General features: G+C 42.3%; 1 protein-coding gene across 7 annotated transcripts in view; it reads right to left on the reverse strand.

Moving 5' to 3' along the window:
- The window catches only part of MAMDC2 (MAM domain containing 2), a 71,433-nt gene that overhangs the window by 18,985 nt on the left and 32,969 nt on the right, over nt 1-19,479 (reverse strand). For all 7 annotated transcript variants that reach the window (XM_080972647.1, XM_080972644.1, XM_080972645.1 and 4 more), the window contains 4 exons: nt 13,794-14,050; nt 12,418-12,511; nt 7,870-8,016; nt 5,560-5,825 (listed from right to left, as the gene is read on the reverse strand). In XM_080972647.1, coding sequence (XP_080828773.1) covers nt 5,560-5,825; nt 7,870-8,016; nt 12,418-12,511; nt 13,794-14,050 — 764 coding nt within the window. The remainder of the gene's footprint in view (nt 1-5,559; nt 5,826-7,869; nt 8,017-12,417; nt 12,512-13,793; nt 14,051-19,479) is intronic.

Consider the following 19,479-nt stretch of genomic DNA (forward strand, 5'->3'; position numbering starts at 1 on the left):
AAAACATGTAGTTTAAAAAATCCTAAGGTTTCTGCCCCTTTTCATCCTTGGGCTCCAGCAAAATAACTCTCATGATGGTAGGGATTTTTTTAGCATTAAGTCCTTACTTTGTTGATGGACAGAGAGTGAACGATTAACTACAGATTCTCTTATTTTTGTTTTAAATTGAACTGTTAGCTGTATTTACCGTTAAAAATCTTTATTGATTTATCGCTTATCTGGTTAAACTCACACTCAAGAGTTTTCTAAGATGGCCAATCACATTTTGTATCCATGGCCTACTTGCTACTTTTCCTGTACAAAATACTCCAGCCAGTAACTGCCTGAAACAGCTAATTCAAACATATCTTGGAAAACCCTACACAGCCTCAGAAACAAGAGTTCTTTCATTCATCCATTACGCAGTTTTGACTCAGAGAACAAATATGTTCACAAAACGCTGCACCAAAAGCTAAAGTATGGACTTCATTTAATATTTGCATGATGTACTCTTTACAGTGTGGAGGAGCATGGAGTAAAATAAGTTGCTAAAAAGTGTTAGGTTTTTCCAACTACAAAAGTTATGTAACCAGGACGGTTCTAAAAAGGATGGAATGGAAACATCTGATTCTCTCACTCTATTTGACATTCAAGGATGGCCAAAATACAACTTGGCTGTATAGACTATTTACTATTTCCATAGACAACCAGGAAATCAAAGTTGCATAAATCAACCACAGGCCAGCTCAAACAAGTGCTAGGCATGAAGATTCATGAGAAGGAATAAAGCTGGAGAACAAGAAAATATCAACTGATTTTCATTAAGCTTGCATTGAGATTAAAAATGGGACCTGTAAGAAAATGCTGTGCACTAAATTATAAATTCTACATGTTCTTCATTCAATGTAAAAGTTTTGCAACCACAGTCATTCGCCGCCCCCTTTGCTGGTGACATATTATTGTGTACACAGCACTCAAGGTGTGATCTTACTTGTGTGGACCCTTTGTCTCTTCTGTAATGCCTCTTATATTGCACTATATATAACTGGGAAGCACTGGCCTGCGAGCGCTCCAGTTGGAGAACAGCCTGGACCAAAGGTGTTATGGACTCTGACGACACTCGAATTCAGAACGCAAGGGAGAAACGTGCTAAGAGGAAGGCACGTTTGGCAAACTCTCACCGGGACCAACTCCCATCCAGAAACCTATGTCCCCACTGTGGAAGGACGTGTGGATCCAGAATTGGCCTCCATAGTCACTTACGGACTCACTGTTAAAACCGTGTTTATGGAAGACAATCTTACACAGCTATGAGTGATCGCCGGAGAAGAAGAAGAAGAAGAAAAAGAAGAAGAAGAAGAAGATTGCACTATAGACTGTGATCCCCTTGAGTCAGGGACCTCCCCTCTTGACTTTGCAAAGCACTGTGTACATAAATGGTGTTACCTTATTTAGTATTATTAGTAGCAATAATGAAAATGAGTCTCCTGTTGATGACACCTAATATGCCATTGGTCTTTCGACTCATAGCATTATACTGTTATTTTGCCACCCACTATAACCCCTAAATGTTTTCAAGAAGTGCTACCACTTATCCAAGTTGCCATTTAATGCTTGCATATTTAGTTCACTTTTCTTATTGTAATATTTTAGGTTTTTCCCAAAAAAAGGAGAGAGAGAGAGGGTGCACTATTTATATTTATAGCAAACAGAATGAAACTCACATGACCATGCTACTAACTTGTTTAGTTGAAGAAATCTTAAAGATGTGATGAGGATACTACTTCTACTTCTACTTCTACTCCTACTCCTACTCCTAATAATAAAATGACCTTGAGGCATTGCTTCTTTTTTGAGAAGAGCAAATCTAGAATATGGAAACAGGTAGAAATAGCAGTAAGGAATATGGAGAGCTAAAGCAGAAACATACTTTGTACACCTCACATGATTTTGATATGTAAGTCATACCGTACTCCCTGACATCCATAGGGACAGCACATAGATACATACACGTATGAACAGCCACAGCTACACAGAGGCAAGATCTCTCCTACCTCTCCCATTCTGCAGAGCACCCATATCAAAGCAGATAACTTCTTTCATCATCGGTAGTAGTTCCCATTGCTCATCAAAAACTGTTCATGTTGCTCCTACTTGTCTTTTTAGCTGACCTTGAAGCAAAAATGCTGAAGGCACTTAATGCTGAGTGCTTTAAAGTATGGCTATTGGTACTGTCATCTCTTTGCAGTTTTTTGCAGATAAAGTCATGCAGATTTGGAAAGAGCAGGGCCGGGGCGGGAGAGTGCTAGAGTTCTGTCTGGTCCTGTTACATGGGATCAATTCCAATCTGTTACCTCCGAGGATGTGGACAGGTTGCTTGGGCGGGGGAAACTGACCACCTGTCTCCTTGATCCTTGCCCATCCTGGCTTATAAAAGCTAGCCGGGAAGGGCTGGGCGATGGGCTTCGCAGGGTGGTGAATGCTTCTCTCTGTGAGGGAGCCTTCCCAGACCTGCTGAAAGAGGCGGTTATTAAACCGCTTCTTAAAAAAATATCTTTAGACCCACCCAATATGGCCAACTATCACCCAGTCTCAAATCTTCCATTCTTGGGCAAGGTGATTGAGTGAGCGGTTGCTGAACAACTTCAGGCAACTCCATTTGGATCCCTTCCAGTCGGGATTTAGGCCTCATCATGGGACTGAAACTGCTTTGGTTGCACTGGTCGATGATCTCTGGCGGGCAAGGGACAAAGGTGAAAGCTGTTTCCTAGTTCTGCTGGATCTCTCTGTGGCCTTTGATACCATTGACCACAACATCCATCTGGAGCAGGGGTAGGCAACCTAAGGCCTGGGGGCCAGATGTGCCCCAATTGCCTTCTCAATCCAGCCTGTGGACGGTCCAGGAATCAGCGTGTTTTTACATGAGTAGAATGTGTTCTTTTATTTAAAATGCATCTCTGGGTTATTTGTGGGGCATAGGAATTCGTTCTTTTTTCTTCTTTTTTTTCAAAATATAGTCCAGCCCACCACATGGTCTGAGGGACGGTGGACTGGCCCATGGCTGAAAAAGGTTGCTGACTCCTGGTCTAGAGGGGCTGGGAGCTGGGGGCACTGTTATACAGTGGTTCTGCTCCTTCATTCCGGGCTGTGACCAGAAAGTGGTGTTCGGACCCCTGGGCTCTCACTTGTGGGGTGCCTCAGGGTTCTGTCCTCTCCCCCATGCTTTTTAACATCTGCATGCAGCCACTGGGAGAGATCATCGGGGGGTTAGGCTGAGTGTTCATCAGTATGTGGATGATACCCAGCTCTACCTCTCTTTTCAGTCAGAACCAGTGAAGGCGGTGAAGGTCCTGTGTGAGTGTCTGGAGGCAGTTGTTGCTTTTTTTTAAAAAAAGATATTTATTAAGAGTTTACAAGTTACAGAAAAAGCAAGAGAACAACAAAGAATTAAACAAAACAAAACAATACCTTACAATACATAAAAAAAAACAAAAAGAAAAAAACAATACAATAAAACAATGAAAAAACAGAACAAAAACATTTAGAAACACATCCAGCCTTTCCATATCTTTACCTTTCATATACTTGTTTCATCGACCTCCTCACACCTCCCTTTTTTGTATTCTAGTTCAATTAGCTATTTCAGCAAGTCCTTTCCATCTTTCTCAATTTTCGTTCTAAAATTTGACTTAAGACACTCTAACCTTAAATTTTCCACTTTGGTCCATTAACAATCTATTTTTACTTAATTCTTTATAACATTTCTGCTAAAGCCATGTAGCTTCGTTCCAGCATCCTTCTAACATTCATTAATTTTGCAATATTTCTGTAAATATACTCCCTGGTTCTGAATGGCGTAATCATGCCCCTGAAGGACCAGGTGCGCAGCCTGGGAGTCATTTTGGGCTCCCAGCTGTCCATGGAGGTGCAGGTCAATTCTGTGTCCAGGGCAGCTGTTTATCAGCTCGATCTGGTATGCAGGTGAGACCCTACCTGTCTGTGGACTGTCTTGCCAGAGTGGTGCATGCTCTAGTTATCTCTCACTTGGACTACTGCAATGCGCTCTATGTGGGACTAACTTTGAAGGTGACCCGGAAACTACAACTAATCCAGAATGCGGCAGCTAGACTGGTGACTGGGAGTGGCTGCCGAGACCACATAACTTTGAGAGATTTATTGCAAGCAAAGTGTGCTAATAAATCTTGTACCCACACGCTTCCTTTGGTGTGAGCTTCGCAGAATACGCAATGTCATTGGAAGCCAATTTAAGTCTGAACGCTGTCCTTCTGGACAATGAAGGAAAGAACGGCTTGAAAGCTACAACTAGTGTTTATTGTAGAAAACAGTAAGAAGCACATAGATTACTATATACAGATACAGAGTGTTAACAGCATGTACACTCCCTCAGCAAACTGCCATTAACCAATCCCTCATACTCTAACCACCACAGACAGAAAGACTGCTCTGTTACAGTACAACACTGATTGGCTGAGCTCAACCAATCCTTATCTTATACCTACTGTTAACCAATCAACAGGCTGTCTGTGAGGAAGACTTATGTTTCTGGGCAGGCTGCCAAGAATATCTCTGAGACCACATAAGACCAATCCTGAAAGACCTACATTGGCTCCCAGTACATTTCTGAGCACAATTCAAAGTGTTGGTGCTGACCTTTAAAGCCCTAAATGGCCTTGGTCCAGTATACCTGAAGGAGCGTCTCCACCCCCATCGTCCAGCCCAGACATTGAGGTCCAGCGCCGAGGGCTTTCTGGCGGTTCCCTCGCTGCAAGAAGTGAGGTTACAGGGAACCAGACAGAGGGTCTTATCGGTATTGGCGCCCACCCTGTGGAACGCCCTCCCACCAGATATCAAGGAAATAAACAACTATCTGATTTTTAGAAGACATCTGACGGCAGCCCTGTTTAGGGTAGTTTTTAATGTTTGATGTTGCTTTATTATTATTATTATTATTATTATTATTATTACTCCGTTGGGAGCCGCTCAGAGTGGGTGGGGTATAGATAATAAATAATAATAATAATAAGCCTTATTTCATGTAATAGACAAACAATTTGCAGAGAGTGCAGCACAAAACCACCCCTACCAGAAATGCTTGTGCTACTGGAGACTTATCAGTGCTCAATTATTCCACAAGTAAATAATTGCAGCCCCCCAGTCCGGGCCTTCAAGCAGCCAAACACAATAAGGTTGTCACACGACTAGGCAAAACTATATTGTCCATTATTGGCTCCTTTCTTTTCTTAACCCCAGTTGTAGGGTTCTCAATAGGAAAGTTTAAATTGAGGTGAACCCTATAGCAAATAGGTAGTGGCTGGTGTCTCTCTTTCCTGGGAGGGGTGCTCATATTGTATCCAATTTAAATATCAAATTTTGGTTTGATTAATTGGGAAATTCCCTTTAGAACCAATTGCTACTCAACCCATTTAGTGGCTAAATCTTTATCTGTGATCACATTCCCATCTGTCAGGGAAGTTTCAATGGAAAATAATAGAAGGGGGGAAATATCATGCCTTATTTTGGAACCCTGCAATCTGACATACAGAAATTACTGGTCATTACCTTGGCAGGCATGGGCTTTTTGAAGCTGATCTCCACTTGCGTCCAGACTCCTCTGGGAGTTTCCAAGACAGACCAGATTTTCTCTTGTACCACATGGTTCTCTTCAAAGATGTAAACAGCCAGGGCATCAGTCATTTTGAAAAAGCCATATAAGGCATAATAGAACCGCAGACAATACTGTAAATTTCCTGGCAAAGTAGTGCTGTACAAACGGCCAATGTACCCAGGTTGTGATGTAAACTTTGTATTCGCTAGCAAGTAGTAACCTGCAAAACAATGCAATGTTAAAAAACATTTCTGGCCAACTCATTCCATCACCTCATTTTAGGACACTTTTAGGCATTTCATTGGATTCTAGAGTTACAGAAAATTTCCGCTGGCAAAGTTGCAAGTTATAACCATTACTGATTATATAACACCATGTTTCTAAATGAGTGTTTGAAAGAAAACCTCCCAAATAAGTTTCACCTATATTGCATTTAGCCAACTACCAGGTGTTATTGAAGATCAAGACATTTCAATCTTACAATGAGAGAACTTCCTTCTCTGCAGGAAGCCCTGGCTTCACCAGTTCAGGTGGAGGCTGACTCGGCTCCAAGGCCATCCAGGTAAAGGTAAAAGGTAAAGGTACCCCTGCCCATACGGGCCAGTCTTGCCAGACTCTAGGGTTGTGCGCTCATCTCACTCTAGAGGCCGGGAGCCAGTGCTGTCCGCAGACACTTCCGGGTCACGTGGCCAGCGTGACAAGCTGCATCTGGCGAGCCAGCGCAGCACACGGAACGCCGTTTACCTTCCCGCAGGTAAGCGGTACCTATTTATCTACTTGCACCCGGAGGTGCTTTCAAACTGCTAGGTTGGCAGGCGCTCGGACCGAACGACGGGAGCGCACCCCGCCGCGGGGATTCGAACCGCCAACCATGCGATCAGCAAGTCCTAGGCCATCCAGACGTGACGCTAAATCACACAACACATTTTCCCCAAGCAGCTCCTCAGTAGATATTAAAGCTCTATTGAACACATTGTTGGATACTGAATTATAGTTTAGATCATATTGCTGTGTCACTGACCATACTTCACTGCTCACCAGATTGACAGTGCAATCCTATGCAATCCTATTCAGAAGTGAGTAACACCCACTGAGTTCAATGGGGCTTATTCCCAGGTGAGTACAGACTGCAGGTTAAGCCAGTCTCTATCTGAAGTGGTTTGGTAAAATTCATTTTTACCAGAAAAGCTATTCTGAGGTAAAGTAACAAAGATTCTCATGGCACCTTAAATACTATAGTATGTATTATGGAAGATAATAGATACCCACTTAACCAGATACATGAAGTATAATCCCAAAATGGCAGGCAGATGTACACACACGTAGAGAGGAATGAGGTCAGAGAAAATGCTATTTCTGAGAGTTCTTAAATAGTACTTCATTTACTAAGCCTTTAATGAAGCAGCTGGTAACAGGGGATTTTGGACTTAAAGCAACTTCAGAATATCAAGGAATTGCATTTATCACTTGATCTTGATTTCATTCACCACCATGTGATCACTGATTCTCTTCTCAGAAAACTGATGGGGCACGAAAGCCGAGCTAAACACCTTTTAGTCATAATAGCTATTCAAACCTCAGCCCATGTGTGCCATCTCCTCCAGCTGCCCAGAAACAATATTTTCTGGTGTTTGTCCATAGTAAATCACTGATCCTGTTTTTGCCTTTCAGGTAAGTAAAAACTTATTATGTGTATCATATTATTTGTTATATTATTGGTTTCCAAACTTGAATTTACTCATCTGCAGTGTATGCAATATCTGCAATTTATCACGTGTCCCACACTTTCATTACCCATTCTTTGGAGGAATGTCCAGTGTTTCCCAAACCCCTAAAAAGTACCCTGTAACTGAGAAACATTAAGCTGAGGGAGAATTGCGTTTCTGAGGCTGAGCAGTTCCCACAGGTCCAAACCGAGCCGTCCCACCAGCTTCTCAGTACCTTAATCCCCTGTGATTGTTTTTTTACAGACTTACACTAGTGCTAGATCCCCTGTCCCCTCCTATTTATGCCAGCTTCTTTCCCACCCAGGAAGCCATTTCACCAGAATATAGTGATGCCTGTTTTGGTGCTCTGGCTTTTGTTTCATGGGCTGCTGTCGTCTATTCTTTGTGCCAACCTAAGAAAAATAGTTTGGAAAAATTGCTGGGAGTTCCAGAATTCCCACAAAACTTTCATGGCAATGTGCGATTGGGTTCAGAACATTGAGGTACTTCATCTGTATGTTCTGCTTGTTCTTCAGGTTAAGAAGATTTGTCACTTACCCATGCCAGTAGTATGGTCTCCTGGCCTGTATGCATTAGGCTTTACTTTGACCCTGCTCCAGCCAGGGCCATCCTTGCGATCCTGATAAAAATTACACAGATCCTCCTCAAAACTGCAACTTGCCTGTGAAGGACTGAAGGAAATTTCTGAAAGGTAGTTAGGAGAAAGGAAGAGATAAAATGAATTTGCATGGTAAGCAAGTGTACACAGAGCAATACAAGCATTAGAACAACAATGCATCAAGACAACAATCAATGTTGTTTTATTTGTTCATTAACGGCAGCTGTGCATATTATCCAAGGCAGACATATGTGAAGACTCTCTTTGGGTTAAAAGGTCCCTCTGCACCCACCTGTGCATATGTGGAAGCCATGCAACAGGGCCAACAGGGGGACGGGAGGTCTGTGCATGCCTCCCATGCTCCCATGCAGCCTTCCCACTCAGGTCATCAGTGCACGTTGTCTGAACAAGTAAGTAAGAAGGGAGGCTCTGGGGAGATGTGTCCAGACCTCCCATTTCACCTAAGGTCCCATTGCCTGCCCATGACCTTGTGTACACATGGAAACAGGAAATCAAACCAGTGAACCTATGGAAGTCTATCTCTACATACTGGACAGAATGAATACCTGCTCTAAATAAATATGGCAAAACTCAAGCGGATATAAACCTCTCACATCTGTATGACAAACTGAGTCGTCTTTATTTCTTTTAAGTATAAAAAAATGGCCCATAAAAATAAATAACATATCAAAAAGAATGAAAACTCCTTCAAGATATCATGCTTAAATAGATCCATTTTTGTGTTGTTGCTCCATTTTAAAGATATACGGTAGAAATTAAAGTTTTAAATGTGACAGACCTCTAACATATAAAAAACACATAAATCAATATTTCCCTAAGAGAGCAGATCCAACATCAGTTAAGAATTACCAGCCTATATCTCCTTAATAACGATTACAAAATATTTGCACACATACTAGCAAATAGATTGAAATGCATATTGAAAGAGTATATCCATGAGGATCAAGCAGGATTTCTCCCAGGGGGCCACATGAAAAATAATATAAGATATGCAATAGATACTCTAGAGCAGGGATTGTCAGCCTGGTCCCTACCGCCCACTAGTGGGCGTTTCAGGATTCTAGGTGGGCGGCGTGGGGTTCTACGCACAAGCTGAATCCTCCTTCCATCGAGCACTGGGGGGCGGTAAGGAAATTTTACCATCAAGAAAGACGCATTAGTGGGCGGTAGGTATAAAAAGGTTGACTACCTCTGCTCTAGAGTATCTAGAAGTGATAAACAAAAAACAGGCAGCGTTGCTGTTTATTGATGCTGAGAAAGCATTCAACAATGTCTCCTGGAGGTTTATGAAAAAAACACTGGAGATGATAGGAGTGGGAGAGAATTTCTATAAAGGTATAAATGCAATATATTCGCAACAAAGAGCTAAACTAGTTATAAATAACAATCTAACAGAAAACTATAATATTAAGAGAGGTAAAAGACAGGGGTGCCCTTTATCCCCACTGCTATTTATTTTGGTGTTGGAAATTCTGAAGATGAACATCAGAAAAGAAAAGAACATAAGGGGTATAGTTATCGGAAATAAGACCTTCAAAGTAAAAGCCTTTGTTGACGACCTGACTATAACAACAGAAAACCCAAAAGAAAGTGTGTCAATAGTGCTATAAAAGATTACAGAATTTGGGCTAGTCACAGGTTTCAAACTCAGTAAAGAAAAAACCAAAATTTTAGTAAAATAAATATGAGGGAGGAGGATAGAAGAGAACTACAACAACTTACAGGACTCACAACTTGTAAAAGAATCAAATATCTAGGAATCTGGATATTGGCAAAGAATATAAATCTATATAAAGACAACTATATACCAACCTGAAAGGAAATAAAAAGAAACTTGGAAATATGGGACAGGTTAAAATTATCATTCTGGGGTAGGATCTCCCCAATAAAAATGAATGTGTTGCCTAAAATGCTTTTTCTATTCCCAGCCATCTTGAACAAAAGACACCCTGGTGGTTGTCGCTGACGGAAGCCATAACAGTAAAAAAAGGTTAACATAATGAATGATTGGGTTACATATAAAGAAATTCTCTGTGAAGAAGGCAACCAATTAAAACTCAATAATTTTGAAGAAATAAAAAGTAGAGTGACTAATTGGTTACAGTATGACCAAATACATGACCTATTCAAACAAGATAAAAAAGGGGCTTTAACAAAGAACTTGCAAGGTTTGAAAGAGACTTGATATACAATGACGATAAAACACTGTCCAAAATGTATAAAATCTTATTAGAATGGTCGGTGAAGGATGAGGAGGTAAAATCTGCCACAATAAAGTGGGCAAGAGATCTACGTCATAACATACAGCTTTCAGATTGGCAAAAACTGTGGAGGTAAGACCTTAAATTTACAGCTTGTTATTCTATTAAGGAAAACTACATGAAGGTCTTCTATCGTTGGTATATAACACTGAGGAAATTAGCAATAATGTACAAAAATAATTCAGATCTTTGCTGGAAATGTAAGGAGGCGGTAGAATCGATGTATCATGCCTGATGGACCTGTAAAAAAATGAAGGAATTTTGGGACTTAATTTATAACGAGTTGAAAAAAATGTTTAAAATCTCATTTCCCCCAAAACCTGAGGCATTTCTTTTAGTGATTATCGGGAGGGAGATCCCAAGAGATCTAAATAACTGGAAAAGTGAGACAATACCATCAATAAAAGATTGGCAGATCAAACTGGTTGAATACACCGAGATGGATAAATTGACAGGACAGAGAAGGGATCAAGCGAAACAAAAATTTAGCAAAGATTGGAATACATTCAAAGTGAAAGACCACTGTGGAGAATTACAATTTTTGCCTGGTTTAGAATAACTATTGTAATGAGAAACATCTAAAAGTAGTGGATAAGCTGGTCACCAACAATCTATATTCACAATGATATGCATTCGACAAAGAATTCTAAAAGAACCAAGTAAGAAGGGGAGGGAAGTCATAGGTAATTAGAACATCAATAAGTCAAAGAATAAAGAATATAGTTTTGTTTTTTTCTTTATTATGATTTAGAAACAGTTGTACAGTGGTACCTCGGGTGAAGTACTTATTTCGTTCCGGAGGTCCGTTCTTAACCTGAAACTGTTCTTAACCTGAAGCACCACTTTAGCTAGTGGGGCCTCCGAGGTACTACTGTATTTTTCGCCCTATAAGGCGCACTGGCCCATAGGACGCACCTCGTTTTTTGGGGGGGAAATGAATAAAAAAAATTATTTCGCCCCCCCCGTCGCAGGGCTGGGGCGGGGGAAGCCTGAGCTTCCCCCGACCCCAGCCCACAGAACAGGCTGCCGCCTCAAGCCTTGTGTGCCCGGCGGGACCTCCCGCCGGGCGCGCAAGGCTTGCGGACATCTGCCCAAAGCACTGGGCGTCCTCCGGAGGGCGCCCCGTGTTTCGGGCTGCAGGCTGCCGCCCGCAAGCCTTACGAGCCCACGGGAACTCCCGCCGGGCGCGCAAGGCTTGCGGATAGCTTCCTGAAGCGTGGAGAGCGAGAGGGGTTGGTGCGCACCGACGCCTCTCGCTCTCTAGGCTTCAGCGAAAGCCTGCATTCGCTCCATAGGACGCACACACATTTCCCCTTCATTTTTGGAGGGGAAAAAGTGCGTCCTATAGGGCGAAAAATACGGTATTTCTGGGTTAGCAGAGTCTGTAACCTGTAACCTGAAGCGTATGTAATCTGAGGTACCACTGTACATCAACAAGAAATTGTAACTTTATATTGTGATCTTATGTTAAGAAAGCATTTCTGTTGTAAAAAATCAATAAAGATGAATTGTTATATATCCACATATATGGAGAATACCAAGAGCACAGTTTGGCCTGCATCATATTTTTCTGTGATAAATGGCACCTGGATCATGTTAGCACTAAAATGGAAAAGGTGGCACCTTCTCCACCATGCACAAAGTATTAACAAAACTTGGCAAAATTTGAAACTGTTGAAATACTTATATATCACCCAATTTAAAAAGATTAGTTATATGCAATTTTGACACCAAATCACCAAGGTTTGCTACGTTTGGGATTACACATAACAGAAATAATGGTACCTCGGGTTACATACGCTTCAGGTTACATACGCTTCAGGTTACAGACCCCGCTAACCCAGAAATAGTACCTCAGGTTAAGAACTTTGCTTCAGGATGAGAACAGAAATCACACGGCAGCAGCGGGAGGCCCCATTAGTTAAGTGGTGCTTCAGGTTAAGTACTTAACCCGAGGTACCACTGTACGATGGAAATACAAATGGAGAGAGTTCTTTTAACTCAGTGGTCATTTGTTATAGGTGACATATTACCATTATTCCCCATTAATGTTGTGTTATTGAGTTACTGATGGTCCCAATTTACACGACTAATTAAATAAAAAAGTTGCACTAAATAAGATACATCTAAGTACAGCACTTGCAAATTCATGTAACATTTTGAAATCTAACAGCAAATCAGAAAACTCAGGGAGGAAATTCATACCTGTCCGATTGCTGCAGAAAACGGGAGAGAAAGAAATGTCATCAAGAGCAATATATCCCCCATTCGCACTGTTGAAAGCAACTTCAAAAATCACCTGGAAACAAAACCCAAGTAGAGAAACTTCATTGTTGTACCAATCATTCATTAATTAATAGCTTAATAATGATAGTTTTATTATTTCATTGCAACAAAGCTACGTAACTCCCAATACCACACGAGAGGGAATGCTTGAAACTACACCCTCCAGGTGTCTGGCAGGAGGACAGGACATGTGGAGAAGATGACCGTGGCTTGGGAAAAAGCCTCATGGGCCAAATTAGATCCTTGGTGGGCTTAATTTGGTCTGCAGGCCAAGGTTCTTCATGCCTGTTTCAGGGGCAGATGTTCATATAACTCAAATAAAAGGCAACTAATGACCAACAATGGCAGGCAGATTGATATACAGTAGTGTATACAGATTGCTCTGTGCATACATCAGCTTGTGTAAGATTTCATAAGTGCACACCATATGTACAGCATAATGTGTGACAATTGCACATGCGTCTATTCGCCAGCATTTAACTGTTGGTAGTGAAACTAAACCTGATTGTGCTCATAAATAGAAATATGTGTATCTATCAAAGTTCAAGGTGATTTTCTTATAGAAGAAATCCAATATGAATATTCTTTTGGGGAAAGTTTGATACAAGGGTTAGAGTGTTGTTCTAAGACCTGGGAAACCATTGTTCAAATCTGCCATGAGGCTCACTGTCACCACAATGTGTCACTATATTGGGTCAGTTACAGTCTCTCAGCCTAACCAACTTCACAGGGCTGTCATGAAAATAAAATAGGGAGAGAGCTCTTTGGAGAAAAGTTAGGCTATAAATATAAAAATAATTATTAAAATATATAGTAATTATTTTGGGACGGACCCTTAAACAACATGTGAGTCCATCAGCATGGGAAGACCCCTCCCCACCCTGAGCCATCACAAGCCGTATGGTCATTCCATGCAGAACATTGTGAAGAAGGACTTTCCACAAAGCTGTCTGAACTGCACTGATCACCCATAATTTTTCTAGGGTTCATCCTAGAAATTGATCATATCTTCTAGAAAAAGCAATTTATTCTATTTAGTATATTAATACACTGCTTAATGCATCAAGTCCGTACACACACTCCATGGCTGCATGTTAAACATAGTTTTCACAGCAATACTGGAGAGAGAGCAATTTGTCAGAAGACATCTACTTCCAAGTGGAACATTCAAGTTGTATGAGTTTTAACTATTCATATTGAAGAAAAGAGAATGGCATAAAAAAGTCACTTTCATGTGACAGTACTTTTCAAACTGTAGAATATGCAAGTGTGCAGCTCAGTATTTGGAGCCTTACCTCCATTGGATATGGTGCACTGAAGTCAACTTCTCCTAAGACCCAATCCTTACTCACAGAACCATCTGCTTTCCAAAGTTCTTCATAAAAGCCATTTATGTCTCTCATGTAGACCGTGAATACAATTCCACTTTCCTGCTGCACTTGGTAATAAAAGGACAAGCAGCCTGACATAGGAGTTGTTGTCCTAGGTGAGACCAGCTGAGCCACTTCCTGGAAATGTTTGACATAGAGAGAGTCCACATACATGTAATGACCTAAAAATCAGAGAAGCTTCTTTTAATGCTTAATGAAATGGCTTCTGCAACATATAAAGAGTGGGAAGTAAATTGGATGTGTTACTTTTTATAAACAACAAATACTGAGCATTCTACTTCAAGTTTTCCAGGAATGCCAGTGCAAATATTGGGAGCATTATGGGAAGATGCCAGACACAGTGTAAAAATGCAGGCTATACCAGTTTTCCTGTTCAGGTTGGCTGACAGAGGTGCCATCAAGAAACAAAGAGACAGCAAGAGTAACAGGCCATTAAGATTAATTGACAATGCAAATACCACCCCCATGCGGTGGACAGAGACAAGAGAACTGGGAGGGGGAGGTTGACATGATGTAACCACAGGAGAGAACAGTGGCATTTGCAGGAGTGTTATTAAAAGAGCAAGAAGGAAGGAGGGACAGAACTCCATGTGGGATGCTGGGAGAGGCTTCATGGAGAAACCTGAGTGCATAGCTGGCTTCTGCTCTGGACCCAAGCTTGCTGAAGCCACGGAAGACGCAACAACAGGCACCTTGAGGTGCAATGTTCTGCACTCCTTCCATCAAGGCTCAGGTATAAATATGTGTAATAATAATAATAATAATAATAATAATAATAATAATAATAATAATTTATTTGTACCCCGCCCATCTGGCTGGGTTTCCCCAGCCCACTCTGGGCGGCTTCCAACAGAATATTAAAATACAATCGTCTATTAAACATTAAAAGCTTCCCTAAACAGCCTTCAGATGTCTTCTAAAAGTCTGGTAGTTGTTTATCTCTTTGACATCTGGTGGGAGGGCGTTCCACAGGGCGGGCGCCACTACCAAGAAGGCCCTCTACCTGGTTCCCTGTAACTTGGCTTCTTGGAGCAAGGGAACCGCCAGAAGGCCCTCAGAGCTGGACCTGTGTCTGGGCAGAATGATGGGGGTGGAGACACTCCTTCAGGTATACTGGACCGAGGCCCTTTAGGGCTTTAAAGGTCAACACCAAACACTTTGAATTGTGCTCAGAAATGTACTGGGAGTCAATGTAAATAAACCTTAGTTTATAAAGACACTGTAGCCTCCATTGTGTCCTGCGTTTCCAGCCAAAACACAACCCTGGAACTCCCTGGAATCCTTTTAGTTCTGTGTCATACAGCATATCATCCAAACGAACCTTGGCTACAGGTCACAGGTAATGAGGAGAGAGCTTAACCCGGATCCCTGGTTCAAACAACAAACTAAGGTTCCCCCAAAGCTTCCTGGGAACAGTTGGCTGTTATAAGTGCCGAGAGTTGTTAAGAGACCCTGGTTCCCCTCACAGTACTACAATTCTCAGAGTTCCCTATGAAGAGGAATTGATTGTTAAATCATTCTGAGAAATTGTAGTTCAGGGAGGGTAACAGGGGTGTCCTAACCTCTAACAAACTACAGCTCCCAGAACTCCCTGGGGGCATCAATGACTGTTTACAGTGGTATCAGAGTGCATGAAATGTATGGTGTGAATGGCCAAGCCCAACTCTGGTTTAGCTGCCCCACCATGCTGACCTGAAAGGACCAAGGAAGACCAAAGCAGCTACCATCTCTTCAAGAGCCAGCAATTTTCACTGAACCATCGTTTGGCTTAGTGTGACATGACAATGAGACCACGGGTACTGGTTGATGGACTAATACATATGCAGAAAGGCGATCCATTTAGATTTTCCACCTCAGGCACACATACAAAAATACTGGGCCAGACTGACCTAGTTAAGTACCACGGCTGCTTGTAGTCTCAAAGTTTAAAAACTATTTCATTGAGGAGATGGGGTAAAGAGGGAGAGAGGAAACGTGCATAAAAACTGTGGGGCTAGATACTAAAACAACAACATGTTTCATCATGAAAAGTTTTTGTGTTGTGTATACTTGTTGCTAGGGAGGAATTATACAACAGTAGCAGAAGTAACTGGCTCATTTTTTCAAACTGTTAACTTTTAGTTATTGGCCACTTCTCTTCTGGATTATGAAAAGACTTGGCTTTACAGTGGGTGCCTCTTTTTATGGTGCTGGCAAACTCCTGCTTCCCGATGCATTTCCAACACAGATTTTATGTTGACCATAATTCAATTAGGACATCTTTTTTCCCTTCTTTAAAGGTGCAACCAATTAGTAAAACCTAAGCCAAATTATATGGAACAATTTTGTCCAAAACCAAAGCATAATGCTGGATCGAAAAAGATTTAGAAATGTCTGGGCTATGTGTACTCAGCACCAAAAAGTGTGACCAGTGACCAGTGACCACTGTCCAGGCAAGGTGCTGGGGCCACTTTCTACCTCTCTGGAATTCTAAGAACTCACTCACCACCTATTTATTCTTTTTCCCTCTATGGTAACCATTCACGTGGGAGTTTGTTGCAATATCCATTTCTAATTCTATACACAGAAAGTTGTATTCTGTGACCATACAGAATACAAAGACAGGAGCTCAATTCATTAGTATTTACCCAAAGTAAATAAACAGATCTTTATAACTAATTTTCTGCATTGATAGGTTATAATCAAGTATCTGAACCAGAGTACAATATGTCTTCAAAACTAGCCCCGAGACATCCCACTTCTAGTATTTTTCATTGTTAAAATGTGTTTTTAGTGCAAAAAGGTGACAAAGAACTATGCTATATTACCCTGTGTTGATAGAACATCAAATAATTCCACGTGTCTTTAAAATGCAGTTGTTATTATTATTATTTATTGAATTTATATACTGCCCTATATTTGAAGGTTTCAGGGCAGTTCACATAAAAGGATCACAGTATATAAAATAAAAATAAAAGCAACTACCGAATAATACCACCCTCCTACAAAAGAACCACATTTTAAAAGGGTATGGGATGTTGATCAGGTCAACCCAAGGCCTGGTTAAAAAGGAACGTTTCTGCCCAGCGCCTAAAGGTGTATAGTGAAGGCGCCAGGTGAACTTCCCGGGGGATAGCATTCCACAGAGGGGGAGCCACTGCAGAGAAGGCCCATTCTCGAGTTGCCACCCTCTGCACCTCTCAAGAGAGAGGCACACAAAGGAGGGCCTCGGAAGATGATCTCGGGGTCCAGGTAGGTTCTTATGAAGACAGGCGGTCCTTGAAGTATTGTGGTCATGAGCCATTTAAGGCTTTATAGGTCAAAACTAGCACTTTGAATTGGGCCCAGAAACTAATCGACAGTCAGTGCAGTTGGACCAGGATTGGTGTAATATGCTCAAACCGTCTTGCAACCTGGCCACTGAATTCTGCACCAGCTGAAGTTTCCAAACTGTCTTCAGAGGTAGCCCTACGTATAAGACATTGCAGTAATCTAACCTTGAGGTTACCAGAACATAGACAACAGTAGTTAGGCTACTGTTACTTATGAGCCAGCTCTGTAAATTATTCCTTTCCTCTTTCAGCATCATCGAGCATTTAATGTTTCCTGCTCTTCAAGCGGCACTTCAAGCACTCTTCAACTCTAGCACTGCCTTGGAGCAGTGCTAGAGTTGCCATATATCTGGGAAATCCCTGACATGTCCTCTCTTGGGGGGCCAACATGCCCATCCGGGGGATTTTTAAATTTTAAAGGAAATGTCTGGGTGATGGGGGTGATTAAATTTGTTGTTTATTTCTGTATTTCTTTGGCTCGAGCAGTTTGGGCTCGGGCTGCTCTGCACGCTGCAGCCACTGCCAGCCCCAGCCAAACAAAGCGGCTGCAGGTTTGGTGGCGCTGGGCCCCTCCTTCCCAGCTTGGGCTGTCCTCTTTTTTGCTCTTTAAGATATAGCAACCCTAAGTAAGTGCCACGCATTTTAACAACAGCAACAACAAAAAGGTGCCAGGACTGCGTACCCTTGAGTGCTGTCTTGGAGTCTGGAAGAAGTTTATGATAATAAAACACCTCCTCCTAGCCTGTGGCGCTTCATCAATTCTACAATCAGTGCTGAAATAAATGTCAAAAATCCCTGGAAAATGCAGTATTTCTTTGCTTGAGGTAAAACAATGGTTCTCTTTCTACAAGAGATTATCACTACATTGCACTATTTCCACCATATAAGTTCTTTTTTTAATCTTTATGTGGTCTCGGCAGCCACTCCCAGTCACCAGTCTAGCTGCCGCATTCTGGATTAGTTGTAGTTTCTGGGTCACCTTTAAAGGTAGCCCCACATAGAGCGCATTGCAGTAGTCCAAGTGAGAGATAACTAGAGCATGCACCACTCTGGCAAGACAGTCCACAGACAGGTAGGGTCTCACCTGCATACCAGATCGAGCTGATAAACAGCTGCCCTGGACACAGAATTGACCTGCACCTCCATGGACAGCTGGGAGCCCAAAATGACTCCCAGGCTGCGCACCTGGTCCTTCAGGGGCATGATTACGCCATTCAGAACCAGGGAGTCCTTCACACCTGCCTGCCCCGTCTCCCCAAAACAGTACATCTGTCTTGTCAGGATTCAACCTCAATCTGTTTGCTGCTATCCATCTTCCAACTGCCTCCAGACACTCACACAGGACCTTACCGCCTTCACTGGTTCTGATTTAAAAGAGAGGTAGAGCTGGGTATCATCCACATACTGATGAACACCCAGCCCAAACCCCCTGATGATCTCTCCCAGAGGCTTCATATAGATGTTAAAAAGCATGGGGGAAAGGACAGAACCCTGAGGCACCCCACAAGTGAGAGCCCAGGGGTCCGAACACCACTTTCTGGTCACAGCCCGGAATGAAGGAGCAGAACCAGAAGGAGCAGTGTGACGCGGCAGCTAAAAAAGCCAATGCAATTCTGGGCTGCATCAATAGGAGTATAGCATCTAGATCAAGGGAAGTAATAGTGCCACTGTATTCTGCTCTGGTCAGACCTCACCTGGAGTACTGTGTCCAGTTCTGGGCACCACAGTTCAAGAAGGACATTGACAAACTGGAACGTGTCCAGAGGAGGGCAACCAAAATGGTCAAAGGCCTGGAAACGATGCCTTATGAGGAACGGCTAAGGGAGCTGGGCATGTTTAGCCTGGAGAAGAGGAGGTTAAGGGGTGATATGATAGCCATGTTCAAATATATAAAAGGATGTCACATAGAGGAGGGAGAAAGGTTGTTTTCTGCTGCTCCAGAGAAGCGGACACGGAGCAATGGATCCAAACTACAAGAAAGAAGATTCCACCTAAACATTAGGAAGAACTTCCTGACAGTAAGAGCTGTTCGACAGTGGAATTTGCTGCCAAGGAGTGTGGTGGAGTCTCCTTCTTTGGAGGTCTTTAAGCAGAGGCTTGACAACCATATGTCAGGAGTGCTCTGATGGTGTTTCCTGCTTGGCAGGGGGTTGGACTCGATGGCCCTTGTGGTCTCTTCCAACTCTATGATTCTATGATTCTATGATTCTATGAACCACTGTATAACAGTGCCCCCAGCGCCCAGCCCCTCTAGACCAGGAGTCAGCAACCTTTTTCAG

Source organism: Podarcis pityusensis (genome assembly GCF_964106645.2).
Source record: "Podarcis pityusensis genome assembly, chromosome: 11".
Classification (NCBI taxonomy): Eukaryota; Metazoa; Chordata; class Lepidosauria; order Squamata; family Lacertidae; genus Podarcis; species Podarcis pityusensis.